Genomic DNA, 16,815 nt, shown 5'->3' on the forward strand with positions numbered 1-16,815 from the left:
TAAAAATACATAACTGTCCTTCGAACTATATTAAAAATACATACCCGTCTTTGGAATAATGCCCAAAATATATACGTCTTAGGAATCGTGCTAAATATGCATACCTCTCTTTGAAACTATGTTAAAAGCTGTCTAGGAATCCTTTTAGAAAAAAAAATGTTTTTGCAAATATCAGATTTCAAAAATAGTATGTAGAATGATGAGGACATAGATAAAAATTATAATATTTGCTAAACTCATTAACTGTAGCCTTGCTTGCAGACTCACTTCAATTAACAATAACATTAACTGAAAATAAACGTTTTGTTCTGATAAAAATTCGACATATCAGTAGCGTACTGCCAACATTTGACCTATTATCTCAATTTAATGTTATCATTAAAGTGCTACTTCTGTGTTTGTCTGCGAATGTGAGGGTGACTTTAGCAAGTGTATCAAGCCGTACTAAGCACATCATCACATCCACTTTTTTACTTTCTATTACTATGATTCAAAGTTGTCAGTATGCACTAAGCAATAACTTGTACTTGTGTGTATGTCTGTATATGTTTTCAACAACAGAGTATCAAACTAAAAAACACACAACTGCTTCTACTTTTAAAACATTTATTCACTGAAAAACACTGCTCATTTTCATATGGTACAATCCTATAGCTGTTTAATTCTTTCATAATCAAAGTATAAATAACAATTACTGTTAAGTTCAAGATTTCTGTCAAAGTCAAAACCATGCAAAAGATAATATACAATTTATAGATCTCCAATGAGGTGGCGATAGACTTTTATGAACCAATATACCTCATATTTGAAAACTGCCAACTTGAGGTCAATATGAAAGGTTTACCATAAATGTTAGAGCAAAAACATTAATTTAATTTGCTTTAGTTGTTGTTGTTGCAGGGTTTAAGGTAATTTTTCAGCACACGATAGGCTATACATGGCGGCCAGTATTAATGGTGGAGGAAGAACCCAGGAAATCCCTGGAAAGAACCACCGACCCTCGAGAAGCTACTGGCAAGCTTTCTCACATGCCCACATTGGTCAAATCCGAGATCCAAACCTACGCAGACAGAGGTGAGATGGCAGTGATCCGTACTGAAGAGCGCTTTAGACCACTCAGCCACTCCGGGCCCCGTAATTTGCTTTAGAACTGAACATATGCCATTTCAATTTCATGACACTAAGAACTTAACATTATGATGTCACCTAAAAATCAATTATGTCATGACCATGTGATATGAAGAATGGCTGTGTGGTGAAGAAAGATCACATATCACATGACACTGTACCATCCAATGAAAATCTGTCTTTTACAGGAATCATGTAATAACAATAATTATTCCACAAGGACACTTGTTATTAACAAACATTAGACCAGAAAGGCTTCTTGTGTTTAAAGAAAACAAAAAGACCTGCAAGCAAATCTTGTCTTGTAATGCTTCACACAGACTGCCATCTAACAACTACCCGTTAAATTCTTATGCATAAAACCATTTTCAACAATGTGCCAAGTATTCCACGGAATGCAGTGTCTTGCAATGTTTTTATTCTGCGTACACAGGTAAGATAGACATTTCTATCATATAACTGTACAATTTTTAGACATAGTAATATCCTACCAATGTTGCACATTAGACTTCCAAAACTTATAAGATGGCAACTTAATAATGTCACCATCATAAGCTCCAAAATGTGATACCCATGTCTTACAAGTCACAGGCAAGTCAATAAATAATGTAGTACATTTCAACAATTTTTACTATTAATTCAACTAAATAGCTAAATACTATCAAAATATTTATGTTTCAGACAACAGGTAAATGATATAAACCAATATATATATATATATATATATATATATATATATATATATATATATATTATATATATATATATATATATATATAGTGTGTGTGAATGATAAATGATGGCACACACTTTCTTCAAAGGTTTCAATGATCACTAAGATGTCATAGGGTTATCTCCCCTTACATTCATTGCACATTTGTCATCCAGTCACTTTGCAAAAATAACCTAATTTACAAGCAATTATATACTATATATTGACACTCTAAAGACAATTCATTTAATGGCTGTGACAAATCAAACAGTTACTAAAGAGATTCTGACTAGTGCATCAAAAATGTCTTTGAAGCCTCAATATTGTTTCTAACCATCCATGTATAAGAGGACAAAAAGACATCCCTGACTAATCTGCTTTATAGCTTCCCTGTATTGCTCTGGTGCACAGGTAATCTTTTTTATGTATATATATGACCAATTATAACTCAATTTAATTTCATGTGAAATTTTCAGATTTTTTTTATTGCATAACATCAAGTCCAAATATTCTATTTATTTTTATGAATGACTTGTATACAACAAATAAGTTACCTTCACTATCACAAGATGACCTCAAAACAATACAATAGAATTCTCTCCCTTAAAATATACTTTGTAAACAATACAAAAAATATATAGTTTCTGTCTACAGTAACAACAATACATTTAATTCACCATGACAACAAAAATTGTTATTTACATGTTAATAGAAACAAATAACAGAATATGCATAACGCAAGAGGGGTTATAGAATAAATGTAACGTAAACAAATAAGAGGGTTATAGAATAAGTGTAACGCAAATGAACAAGAGGGGTTATAGAATAAGTGTAACGTAAATGAACAAGAGGGGTTACAGGATAAGTGTAACGTAAATGAACAAGTCAAGATGACTTAATCAACTCTATTGCAAAAACTTATTGTTGTTCCAAATGTGATATCAAGACCACTGTTGCTAGCCTTGACGTTGTTCCAAATGTGATACAAAGACCTCTGTTGCTAGCCTTGTTGTTGCTCCAAATGTAATATAAAGACCATTGTTGCTATCACTGTTGTTGTTCCAAATGTGATGTAAAGAAATGTGATACAAAAAATACTTTTTACCAGAGTTGATGTTCCAAATGTGACATACGGAACAAAAATCGTAATTTCCCCCCACATAATATGCCTTTCCTCAGCTTTAATTAAAACACAATTGTTACTAACTCTGGGCGGCAACTGTTACAAAAGTGATTCTATATCTGATAGTGTAGATACAAAGAAATGCAAAATGTCCACACTGTATGCAGCACCAATAGTAAAGTAGTCTAATAAGAATGCCAACTATGTAACTGCACAATTCAAAAACTCTTCAAAATTGCTTTCGAAAAAGAGAATTGTTTTGTATATGGTACCTCTGATAGATGAGATCACAGTATACTGAAAGGCATAACCCCATTTCTCTGCAGGCTACTAATCCTAAGACATGACCATACTGGGAATAGCGAAACAGAAGATGTTTTTATATTCCAAATAAAGTGTAAACTGGATCAAGAAACTAATGAAATACAAGTTATGAACCTGATGTCCACATCCAGGAATGTTGCCTATGAGCTTGGGATTGGTACAATGTAACTGGCATGTGATGATGTTGTAGTTTAAAGATGCACTGAATTGAGTCACACTTCATTTAGATAAGCTATTGAAAAAAAAAAATAAAAAATAAAAAAAAAGTACCCGACGTCTTGACCTAATATGCCTCACACAGGCAGCAAGAGCAGTTTAAGGAAATATGAAATAACAAATCATATAAAATCCAAAATATGGAGTGAATTTGGTTGCAGACTGTAAAAAATATTAGAAAAAAATTAAATAACGTGTGCCCTAATTCTTGACTCTAAAGCAACATCCAGCAACGTAACCCAAGGAACTGCAGCATAGGGAGAAAGGGAATTTTCATATTTGGCATCGTATAATATTCCAAATTTGAACAACTTTGATAAATGTTTATTAAAAGAGAGAATCAAACCATTCATAACTTTAAAGCGTCTGACATACTGAGCCACAGGCCCACATCCCCACCCCAACCAGTGATTTAGCTATGGGGTATAAGCAGATAGACAATGAGGGTAAATGTGTGATACCATATTCTTTAAATAAATGATCTCTGGAGTTATACAAATATTTGACCAAAAAAAATCTACTAGTCATATGCTTCTTGATCCCATGGCCCCAATCAGGGACAGCCCCATGGGGTGGAAGAAGTAAAATCAATGAGGTCTGTGCATGCTGACATTCTAGTTCAAACCTGATGTGTCTCAGTTAAGTATCAAGGAAACTTTAGAGAAGAAAAAAACTTTCACCAAAATGTTTTCTGAATACAACTATTGACCCCATGTCCCACCTATGGATTGAATGTTGGGGCATAGTGGTGTTGGAATGTGAGAATGTGATCACATTTTACCATCTATACTTGCTTATATATCAAGTCCAATTGCAAACAACAATGTCACTGACCTGCCTTTGCGTCATGTCCCAGCAGATCAGGGTCTATGTTGTTTGTTCTAATGATTGCTCCTAACAAACTGCATAGACCAAGATCTACCAGCACATTATGTGATTGCAGATTTAGGTCAGTATAGTTTGCAGCTAGACCCAACTTAGAAGCAAGTGAACATGGTATATTCCAAATATTAAGTGAACTGAGGTCAGGCATTACTGAAAATATTGGTGCTAAGACTAAAGGTGTCTAAAATTTACACAATAAACAACTAATTCAGCAATATTAATTACAAATTCATCCCAAGTCTGCGTCAAAAGTGGCTAAGCATATTTTAGCTGGGTCTTTTTCCACAGGTTTTTTTTGTTGTTACTGTAGGGCCAAGAACTAATTCAATTCTAACAGATTGAAATGTTATCATCTTGCAAAATTACTAGACATTAGAACAGGGGTCTCAAACATGTGGCCCATGGGCCTCATACAGCCCACCAAGCCATATCATGTGCCTGCAAAATGATTGGTGTCATAAGGTGTCATGAAAGATAACAAAGTTGGTGCGGCCCTTGGGCTATTCAAAATGCCTTCATGCGGTCCTCAGGGTGGTTTGAGTTTGAGACCCCAGCTTTAGATGTATCATGGAATAAAATGTTTATACCTTATGCATGATCTATTATCAATCTTTTACAATGACGCAAATGTGATGCTGCACAGCATCTTTTTATAACAATTCTCTTTCATGTGCTCACTACTACACCTACATTCTGGTGAGATCTGCCCATTTATACCCAGCAGTCTAGTGCAGCAAGAGCAATACAATGAAAAGAGCTTGAAATTTAAGCCGCCTAAGCCATACAATTTACTCAGATGCATGCTTCTGAAGAAATCATAACCATCTTCAGTCAATCAATGACCTTCATTCTTTTAAATGTGGTAATATTCTACCATGTGTAGGCTGGTTGTTGTTTCAGAATTTGTAGCAACCTTTGTAAACAAGTTCTATTTTATTTTAAAATTATTGTTGTTTTCAAGATGATGGGACCTTGTCCTTAAGATATAAATTTTATTAATAAATATTTATTTCTTAACGTAAAAATGAAGAACCCGGGAAAACCCCTGAAAGAACCACCAACCCACAAGAAGCTACTGACAAGCTTTCTCACGTACCCATATTAGCCAAGCCCGAGACTCGAACCCACACAGACAGAGGTGTGATGACAGTGATCTGTAATGGTGAGCACTTTAGACCACTCAGGGCCCCCTATAGGATGGTTCCAAAGCTTGTAAAAAATTGGTTGTTTGTGACCGTGACCAGTTTATTTATGAGATCTTGTCTCTAAATCCTTAATGCCTATAACAATAAGAAAATTACTGTCAAGATACACATTGAGACAAAATGACATGCTCACTAACTGATAAATCTGTGATTAGGCATAGTGAACTGTGACTCAACATGTTAGTTTGTTACCAAGATCTACTCACATTAATTAATAAAAACCAAATTCACAATGTAACATCACATTATGTTCACACATTTTTCATGCATCAATGAAATTTTTCATTTCCAGATCTCTATTATTTTTTAAATCTGTAGCTGACATTTACAAAATCTTCATGGAAAAATGTTTACTGATCTCTTCTAGTTGTGTACAGTAAATGAAAACCTTAGGAGAAGAGGAACTGACCTACCACTCCAAATAAAAGAATCCCTTGTGGATAAATATTTATTTCACTTATATCTTAGTATTTCTACATCTGCAAATATTTCATAACATCAAACTATATATAACTAAAGCGAGGAATGTAAATTCTTATCAAAACATGAACATCACAACCCCTGTCATACTAAGATTGCTTGTGTTACAGCATCTAAAGAAGGGAGCTAATTCAACTCTTCTCTCAGTAAATGGTGATAGACCTTATATGAAGCCATTCTATGTGGACTGAATTTTGGCTTTAATCGTGATTACCGTCATAAGGAAAACCCTTAATGATCAGAACAGTGGCTTAGAATTTTAGTAAGGATTAGTAAAGTGGCAACATGTCTGAGAGCCAGTTTCCTTCAACTGTTTATCCGCCTTCAAAAAAGTCATTTTAGGTTCTAAAGGTCGTCTTCATGTAATTTGACATGGTCCACTATAAATGGCTGTTTACAGCAACTTAAAGATCAACTGGCTGTACCAATATGAATGATGTTGTATTTTGTTTCTCTGTAAGGTAACGTTGCTATGATTTGCTGAATTAACAAATGTGATAGTATAAATCTAGAAAATGAAATTTCATTATCATATACAAACATATATACAGACCTTTTCTGTTGTACAATAACCAAAATATATTTATGTACAATAACCAAAATATATTTATGTACAAAAAGAAAAATTAACAACGAATATTCTAACTACAGTATATCATCAATCCAGGAAGTGTTCACAGATTTAATCAAATCGGTGCCTTGATCATGCAAATTTTATACAGCCGTGTTTATCTGAGCTCTCTTTAATCCAAATGGTTTTTACATCTCCATAAGATTCTTGATGAATCACGTGTTACAAGAAAATATCTGATACATAATTACTGAAAATGTTAAATACTGATTGTCAAAAAGTCCATCTACCAGACGTATATTGCATGCTATGGGTGACAAGCCGCTATGCTCCTTTATTATATTTGTCTACCTATTGTGATTTCCTCATTTTTCACGAGTATGCAGGGGAAAATACCATCAACAACGCAATGTACCAGTCTTCTACATATCAATAAACTGTCCATTTTATTGACTGACTTGTGACTTATTTGGAAAAGGATATATGATTGGCTCATTCAGTGTGAAAATGAGTGTCACAATGGGGAGAAATTGTACTCTTGTATTGTGATTGGTTAAACAGATTGGGAAACAAGGAAATCTCAGCACAGGCAGCCACCAGTTGATAAAGAAATTTAGCAGACTGTTGACTGTGTCTTGAAACAACACTAACTGATGCTGGCCAGAGTAAATTTTTCATATGTGACCTTGCTAAATTGAACAGCAAATGAACAACAAGCTTGGCAAGCCAGAAATGTACTGCTTATCTTTATCAAATGTGTAAACAAACTGATATGTTGTACATTGCCAACCCTCCAATCACAGATAGTAGTAGTAGTAGTAGTTGTTGAGTTTAGAAACCAATCAACACAATACTTGTTATAAGGCGCCAATTAAAACAAGGATCCAAATGGATGCAAAAATCATACAATGCTCACGATGAAGTACTTTATCCCAATATTTTTTTTTTTTTAAAATAAACAAAAAATAAAAACAAATGCACTAAATAATTAGAACTTACAATTAAAGAGATGCTAAGCCATAATCAAGCTTATCCTAGAATGAATTTTTTAATCCAAACAGCCTGTCTGGAGTGGATAACACATACATTAATGTTAACAAACTCATATAGGTGGGGTTTTGTGATGTGATAAACCAGTTTATTGTCTTCCTTACAATGACTCCTCATTTGATGCAGCAAATAACTGTCTTTTCTGATAGGTGCACCAAAATTCTAAAGCAAGTTCACATTACTATGTTTATACATGAGAATGCTGTAAACTGTCCAATACAATCATGTTCCATCTTCTTTTGTTCCCGTACAAAGTCAGTAATAATTAAGGTCTCTTAGGAATAAATGTGTATCCACTACTCCAGTTCCAGAACCTTGGATTCTTTTCACATTTTGGCCAAAACAAAAACCATAAACATTATTTCTAATCATCAATTATCTGTCTTTCTCTGCATCTACATCTCTAGCACCATTTTCCACTCATTTAAATTTTCAATCAGTTGGTCCCTTATCTATGTTTTTTGCACTGAGAAGCTATGTTATATGAACCTGTCTATCATACTGGTGCTTAAGTACTTTACTTTAAACTTGCATCCCCATAAAAAAAAACTACTGTTCAAAAGATAACATTTTGATTTTCTCAAAATTTAATGATTATATTATGTTGAATTTTCATAAATATTTTTTAAATGAAAAATTCAGAACAGCTGGCATCCTGTACATAAGGAACAAATTTTCTGCACTCATGACAGAAGTAGTTATGTTTAAACCAAAGACAAATATGTCATTCTTGTCAAATAAAATGGTATTATTCTATTCTAATGGTGAAAATCTTTACTAGAAAAATAATTATACAAAACAATAATCAGCAGAAGACAAACAAGCATGTAGTGCTAAAACAAGAAAAATCCATCTACTAACACAGTTTTTTTTTTCAAGCTGAATTAGAGATATTTTTTCCCATGTGTACCATTATCATACAATGCATCATTTACAATGGATAGTTATGTCTTATAGATTTACCTCCCTTCAAAAGGTGTTGGACATTTTTGGGTCAACCTTCTATAGTATCACCATTCACAAGTAATAAAAAGAAAAAAAACAGGGCTTCCTTTTCGATGCTTAAAAAAAAATTCACTAAAAGAGATAACAGAAAATAGCATAGTCATCTGGTTACATCTTTGTACTAGTCATTTGATGTGTCTTTTGGATACACACCTTTATAATAATCATGTGATATGTCTTCTGACCACACACCTTTATGATAACCATCTGATGTGTCTTCTGGATACACACCTTTATGATAATCATGTAATGTGTTGTCAGATTACATACCTTTATAATAATCATGTGATGTGTCTTCTGACTACTCGCCTTTATAATAATAATGTAATGTGTTGTCAGATTACATACCTTTATAATAACCATCTGATGTGTCTTCTGGATACACACCTTTATAATAATAATGTAAGGTGTTGTCAGATCACATACCTTTATAATAACCATTTGATATGTCTTCTGACTACACACATTTATTGCTGTTGTTGTTGTTGGGTTTAATGCCATTTTTCAGCACATGATAGGCTATACATGGCGGCCAGTATTAATGGTGGAGGAATAACCCAGGAAAACCACGGAAATAACCACCAACCCATGAGAAGCTACTGGCAAACTTTCTCACATACCCACATTAGCCGAATCCGAGACTCGAACCCACGCAGACAGAGGTGAGATGGCAGTGATCTGTAACGGACAGTGCTTTAGACCACTCATCCACTCGGGGCCCCACACACCTTTATAATAATCATCTGATGTGTCTTCTGACTACACACTTTTATGATAATCATGTGATGTGTCTTCTGACTACACACCTTTATGATACTCATGTAATGTGTTGTCAGATTACATACTGTTATGATAATCATGTGATGTGTCTTCCGACTAACACCTTTATAATAATCATGTGATGTGTCTTCTGAATACACAACTTTATACTAATCATGTGATGTGTCTTCTGACAACACAACTTTATGATAACCATCTGATGTGTCTTCTGGTTACACAACTTCATGATAATCATGTGATGTGTTGTAAGATCGCATATCTTTATAATAAAGTGATGTGTCTTCTGACTACACACTTTTATGATAATCATGTGATGTGTCTTCTGATTACAAACCTTTAAAATAATCATGTGACATGTCTTCTGATTACACACTTTTATGATAATGATGTGACATGTCTTCTGATTACACACCTTTATGATAATCATCTGAATTGTTTAAGACGAAAAAAGATTTTTAAACTGACACACAAGTTCCTCTATAAAATTAACTATACAAAACATTTGCTGTAATGAGGAATTCACTGTAGCAAATTGTTTCCATTATGTGCAAGTCTTCCATGGGGTCCAATGCGGTGTCTGTCATATGAAGGAATTAGTGGGGATTGTTACTGTGAAATTCACGGTGACATTTTTTGCACTGCATCTGATGCAGAAGGCTGACAATAATTTTGGGAGATACATTAACAGATCATGTCATGTAGTGGCTATATATATACAGAGCAAAAACAAACAAAAAATACTTACTATTGCTCTTCTTTTACATTTGTTTTTGTGACATCCAGTAATAATTTTTTAAACATTCAGAAGAAAACAAATAATTACCTTAATTTTTGTGAGCACCAAGTTTTTATGTATGTAGAGATTAAAATACGGTATGATACATGTAAGAAAGTAGACCACAATGTTTTGCGATATACAGTAAAAGTTTATAGAATATATCATTAGAAACCATGCAAACACAACATTGTAAGGCTGCAATGTTTACTGTACTTCCTAAATGTGTTTATGGTATACAATCACAAAAATAATGTCATTTATTCAAACCAATTCAAAAGTCAACATTTTCTTTAACCTCTTATTGAGAAAGTAGGACACATTTTGGTTAAATGTATCTCACAATTTAGATACAAAATCCTATGGATCATCACAGTATTGTTTTGAACTGCAACATGTTTGTATACGATATATTCAACAATAATGCACCAGATGTACTCCATGGATATGTGCATTGGCAGACACCAGATGAACCGTGCATGTTTACATGGTAACTGATTTTGTAATTGTTTACAGGCTGTAAACTAAACTATTTACACATGAAAACACTGCAGCCTTACAACCATGTCCAAATTTGTTAGTAGGGCATGAGGTCTGAGAGCAAATACTTTAACTTAATATATTTTAGCATCACCAGTAGTAAATCTGCCATATGTTGCAAATTATTTTCCAAATTCATCCTCCTCACTAAATTTGTAAAAATTAAGATTCACGGCTGATGTTAACATATTGTACATGATCTGAAAAATCCTTCACACACCTTAACTACAGAGAACATGACAAATATTATCATTGTATTACATGTACATGTTTAAGATCAACTCTGAGATATGCCAAAAATCAACTTGGCACATGAGAAAGGTCAATGATCAACTTTCTACCTAATTGATTTTTTTAGTGTGTTACTGGCGCTGTAAGGCTGGGGAGTGTCTGTGTATGGTGGGGGAAATTCCTGCTCCCCATGAAACATGCTGTAAACTGAGGCGGTGTCACTTGGATAATTTTTATAGAATGATCTCTCAGGTGTATCTGCCTCTGTGGTTGTTATGTACGAACTTTCTGAACGGCTTGCCTGCAAGGAAAGAGAACATATATCTAGTGAAGATTGTTTATAATGTTTCATAGGGGATTGGGATTTTCAGAACATTATAACTGAGAAATGTTGTATCTGAATTGATTGTTTATTTTTTCAAACTGTCATTGTTCTTGTCTATGTTGATGACATTGGACATACATGTAGTAAACAATTTACACTGGTACAATTACAGCTATGTGCTGACTACACAATTTTCACTTATGCAAATTTTCTTAACTTAATTTTTGTAGTGAAAAATAAACAAAACTTAAATCATTTTCTTAAAACAAGAAAGTTATGGCAAAAAATGAATGGTATTAAAGTTAAATGAATCACTTATTTTTTTAGTTATGCAGTTAGGAAGGAATTCAAATGTTCTGACTGACAAAATGTTGTATCCAAGAATATAATAAACAATCTTTAATGTATGTTGTGGGGAATATTAAAACCCAAGGCAACTGTGAATTAGGCAAATCTGATCTCCCTGCTGCCTCAGTGAGGACTGGAACTACAACCGACCCCCATACCCATAATTATACTGGGGCTAATTGGAATTCCGAAATAAATCTGAGGCAAACTAGACAATTAAAAAAAATAACAATTTTAAGCCACTTTTCAATTGTGAATCCATATGACCGCTTTTTATTTACTAAAAGTAACTAGCTTGTACACAATATTTACCATATATGCTAGCTTATACATTGGGTCCAATAGTAAATATAGACCCTGATCTGTTATTTGTTCTGCTGACTGCTCCTAACAAACCATATAGATCCAGACTTGCCATTGCATCATGCAATGGCACATGTGAGTCTATTCAGTTTACAGTTGGACCCCCAAATGTACACAAGTATATATGGTTGATGTTGTTGTTCTCGGGTTTAATGCCATTTTTCAGCACAAGATAGGCTATACATGGCGGCCAGTATAACTGGTGGAGGAAGAACCCTGGAAAACCCAGGGAAGAACCACCGACCCACGAGAAGCTACTGGCAGGCTTTCCCATGTACCCACGCTAGCCGCGCCTTGGACTCGAACCCACACAGGCAGAGGTGAGATTGCAGTGATCCGGAACGGTGAGCGCTTTAGACCACTCGGCCACTCGGGGCCCCAGTATATAGGGTAATTTATGTCACCACTGACAACATTGTCCTTTATTTGTGTACATGTATCTATACTTCAGTATGCACACTGCTGTTACAGGTTTGACTTGACTGCTCTTGAGACATTTTCCAGTTTATGATTCTTCAATGATAATAAAGAATTTAACTGCAGAATTTAAAACCTTCTGTTATCAAAATTTTCAACTAGAACAAACAATCGATGAAATAATATTATCTGCCCTCTCATTAAATTCACACCAAGTCAGTCCACTGACAGTGATCACATTTTCTGATATGTTTAAACTTGCACAATATGAACAGAAGTGTTTTTATGGGAACTCAGTTAAGAAACATTATCATGATTTACAAAACAATAGAATTTTGGCCTATTTTTGAGAAAATGATGTTCATATAACAAATCTCACACTATATTTTTAACAATTATATATCTTTTAACAATATTATAATACATATATTTATATATCAGAATCTTTACATCGTAATTCATGTTTACATGAATTTGGGAATGTTTATTTTAATATTGGTTTTTGTTGTCGTCATTCATCATTTTTACAAGTAGATCTCATTAGGCATCTTTATGGGGACAATTCCATGTCAATGTGACTTTCCATTCTGGTGGAGTAATGACAAGATTTTCAAGATGGCTGATGTGATGGCCATACTGGATGTCTGTGAGGTACCATTTTCATCTGGGACCAATTAGACCATAGGATGAATGTGTGTACAGTTTCATGGCAATCCTCCAAGAAGTTTAAGAGGTGTAGCAATAAGACAGACATATCATCCCATAAGTTCTTCTGTTATCTGACTAGCTGAGCTAAAAACTAGGGTATGGCTGAATGTATGGATGGATGAACGTGTACACTGATGACAGGGTATGGCTAGATGTATGGATGAACATGTACACTGATGTCAGGGTATGGCTGAATGTATGGATGAACATGTACACTGATGACAGGGTATGGCTGGATGTATGGATGAACATGTACACTGATGTCAGGGTATGGCTGAATGTATGGATGAACATGTACACTGATGACAGGGTATGGCTGAATGGATGGATGAACATGTACACTGATGACAGGGTATGGCTGAATGGATGGATGAACATGTACACTGATGTCAGGGTATGGCTGAATGTATGGATGAAAATGTACACTGATGACAGGGTATAGCTGAATGGATGGATGAACATGTACACTGATGTCAGGGTATGGCTGAATGTATGGATGAACATGTACACTGATGACAGAGTATGGCTGAATGGATGGATGAACATGTACACTGATGTCAGGGTATGGCTGGATGTATGGATGAACATGGACATAGATGTCAGGGTATGGCTGGATGTATGGATGAACATGTACACTGATGTCAGGGTATGGCTGGATGTATGGATGAACATGTACACTGATGTCAGGGTATGACTGGATGTCTAGATGAACATGTACACTGATGTCAGGGTATGGCTGGATGTATGGATGAACATGTACACTGATGTCAGGGTATGACTGGATGTATAGATGAACATGTACACTGATGTCAGGGTATGGCTTGATGTATGGATGAACATGTACACTGATGTCAGGGTATGGCTAGATATATGGATGAACATGGACATAGATGTCAAAGTTACTGCTTTAACAACCTTTTACCATGGTCAGCTAGAAAAACAAGATAATTCATATCTGTGGCTCGATATTCCTTTCCTTCTAAAACATTTTTTTAAAACGTTTGATCCTCAAACTATTCCCAAGTATTGCATCAGTGTTATTTCATTGCATGATCAGTATTATTTCATTGCATGATCAGTATTATTTCAATTCATGATCAGTGTTATTTCAATTCATGATCAGTTATTTCATTGCATGATCAGTGTTGTTTCAATTCATGATCAGTTATTTCACTGCATGATCAGTATTATTTCAATTCATGATCAGTGTTATTTCAATTCATGATCAGTTATTTCATTGCATGATCAGTATTATTTCAATTCATGTTCAGTTATTTCATTGTTTTATTTTGCATAATATATTTTCATTGTTTTCTTTGCATAACAATATTTCATTGGTTTTTTTTGCATAATGTTATTTGATTAGTTTTCTTTCATATAATATTATTTTATTGATTTCTTTGCATAAAATGAAGAGTGAACTTTTTGTTACAATTTCATAAATTATCAAAATGCACAAAGGGTTTAGATCTGGAATGTGGTTTGCATTTGGTCCAAGAAGGAAAATCTTTGGGCTTGTATTATCATTGCTGATCCAAAGGTGGGTCCTACTTACCGTGTATCCCCTCTCTCCCTCAGTAGTGAGTGGACTGTATGGTGCAGGTGTTCTAAAGAGGATGTAATAGGCCCTGGATCGCTGTCGCCAGAAACATATGCAGAAAGACAGCATCACGATGCACAAAACAATACCAAACCTGGATTGAAAATATTTTTTTAAAATGCAAGTGCAACAAAATCACTTCTTCCTACAACCAACATTACTATATGAGACCATATATGGAGTTGGGGGAGGGGGAACTTCAATTTCAGACACTTTTCTCCATTCATATATGTGGCCTCTAAACTGGGTGGTATTGCAGTGTTTCTTATTTTATAACAATAAAGAAACACCTACACTTTGAAGATTATGTTCACCATTATTTGCTTACCTTTGTGGCCATTTTTCTATCTGAATATAAATCAGATGAATTAATTACAAAGGAAGAAAAACTGATTCAATCTAACTGTACATGCTGCATTTCATGCAGGTAGTATTACTGTGCATTCTCCATTAAGCTTTCAATCTTAATAAAACAGAACCTGTCTTGAAGGACCACCCCTGCTGCCCAAAATTATAATCTCTGAAGACAGGTGGTCTCTCATTACAGGTTATAATACTATATAATCATCAATCTGTGCTTTGCAGACATGGTCTCTCAAGACAAGTGGTCTTTCATAGCAGTGGTCTTTCAAGACAGGTTTAAATGTAGATTGTTTCCAAATAGCAAGCTCACTGTGAGAACTATACAATGACTGTGACATTCTGTGGTCTAATGGCATCACCATGATCAGAGCTAAAATGTGAAGCCACTTTGGGAACATTTTCCCTTTACCCTTTATTCTCAGCTGTTTTACCAATGGTTCATTAACTTTGTAAATACTATTGTCACATGGCATAATGAGGATCTTGGAATACTTGTGTTTTTTTTAAAGGACCTACAACTAAGCATAATTATGCTGTTTACCCTCTGCCCTCGAACAGGGTCTAATGAATAATGTATTATTCATGTCCATTTCTGATAAATTATTGGTCAAAATCTAAAACAAATGTAAAAAAATTGTGCATATCTGCAAGCCACAGCTCTGTTTATTCTGATGCAGCCCCACCCACATCCCCGAAAAAATGGTCCTTAGGAAAAAATGCAAAATTATACTGAGCGTCTACACTCACCACATATCTAGTATTCAATATTGCATTAAAAACCTCCAAGCAATGTGTGTGAAGTGATGGCAAGCTTTGATGCATGGGCATACTAACAGAAACTAAAAGATGTCCCAAAATATAGGCCACAGGAAAAAAGGCTAACCCTACCACCGCACTCTACACCAATCAGATATCGAATCTAAAATACTTTCAATAAAATCTTCCAAGCAGGAAAGAGTGTCAAAAGAACAGAATACCCAAAATATTCCCTTCTTTTAAAAATTGTCACAAAATGTCTGCAAGAATGGGCCAATGGGATAAACCAAAGCGTGTTGCAAATTGGCACCTACCACACATTTAGCCTACAAAGTTTCAATAAAATCAGCCAGATAGTGATAACATACTGAATTCTAATGCCCTATTTTTGGATAGATTTTAAGGACATTTTCCCTAAAATGGACCTCAGAAAGAGTAAAATCTTATTCCACATCAACATCAATAACATAATCACAAATTCATTGTTTCACTGACATGCTTTAAACCACATGTCGGAAGCAACGAGCTCTGCCACTGATGAACAGACTTAACTGACAAACATATTGAAACATGGGTCCAGTGACAATATTATCCACACTGTTTGCTAAAGTGCTGGAATAATGAAAATAAGTTTTAAGCAGACCATGGGAGGTTAAGTCAAGCTTTACACTTAAAATTCAACTTTTCATGATCTTGTCAAACGTCCCAGGACTGAAAAAGTAACATGTACAGAACCCCATAAAGACTACAAAGTTTATAATCTTCCAGCCAGTGTATCATATTGAAACTACCAAAAATCCCCTTTTTGACATTATCTCAAGATATCAAGCAGTGGAAAAAGTGAAAGAAGGAAAAAAGATAAAAATCTTAATGTGTATCAATAAGCACATATAAAAAATTTCAATGTTGT

At 34.5% G+C, this 16,815-nt stretch overlaps 1 protein-coding gene across 2 annotated transcripts in view; it reads right to left on the reverse strand.

Moving 5' to 3' along the window:
- The window catches only part of LOC149776485 (uncharacterized), a 150,238-nt gene that overhangs the window by 115,175 nt on the left and 18,248 nt on the right, over positions 1–16,815 (reverse strand). Inside the window, exons 4-5 of one of the 2 annotated variants that reach the window (XM_089940918.1) lie at positions 14,742–14,880; positions 590–11,326 (exon numbers count right to left, since the gene is read on the reverse strand). The exons of the other annotated variant lie outside the window; for it this stretch is intronic. Coding sequence (XP_089797044.1) covers positions 11,132–11,326; positions 14,742–14,880 — 334 coding nt within the window. The 3' untranslated portion in view covers positions 590–11,131. Of the gene's footprint in view, positions 1–589; positions 11,327–14,741; positions 14,881–16,815 lie in introns of those variants that run through there. 2 annotated transcript variants of the gene reach the window in all.

Source organism: Sinohyriopsis cumingii, chromosome 18 (assembly GCF_028554795.1).
Source record: "Sinohyriopsis cumingii isolate HCF-2022 chromosome 18, ASM2855479v2, whole genome shotgun sequence".
Classification (NCBI taxonomy): Eukaryota; Metazoa; Mollusca; class Bivalvia; order Unionida; family Unionidae; genus Sinohyriopsis; species Sinohyriopsis cumingii.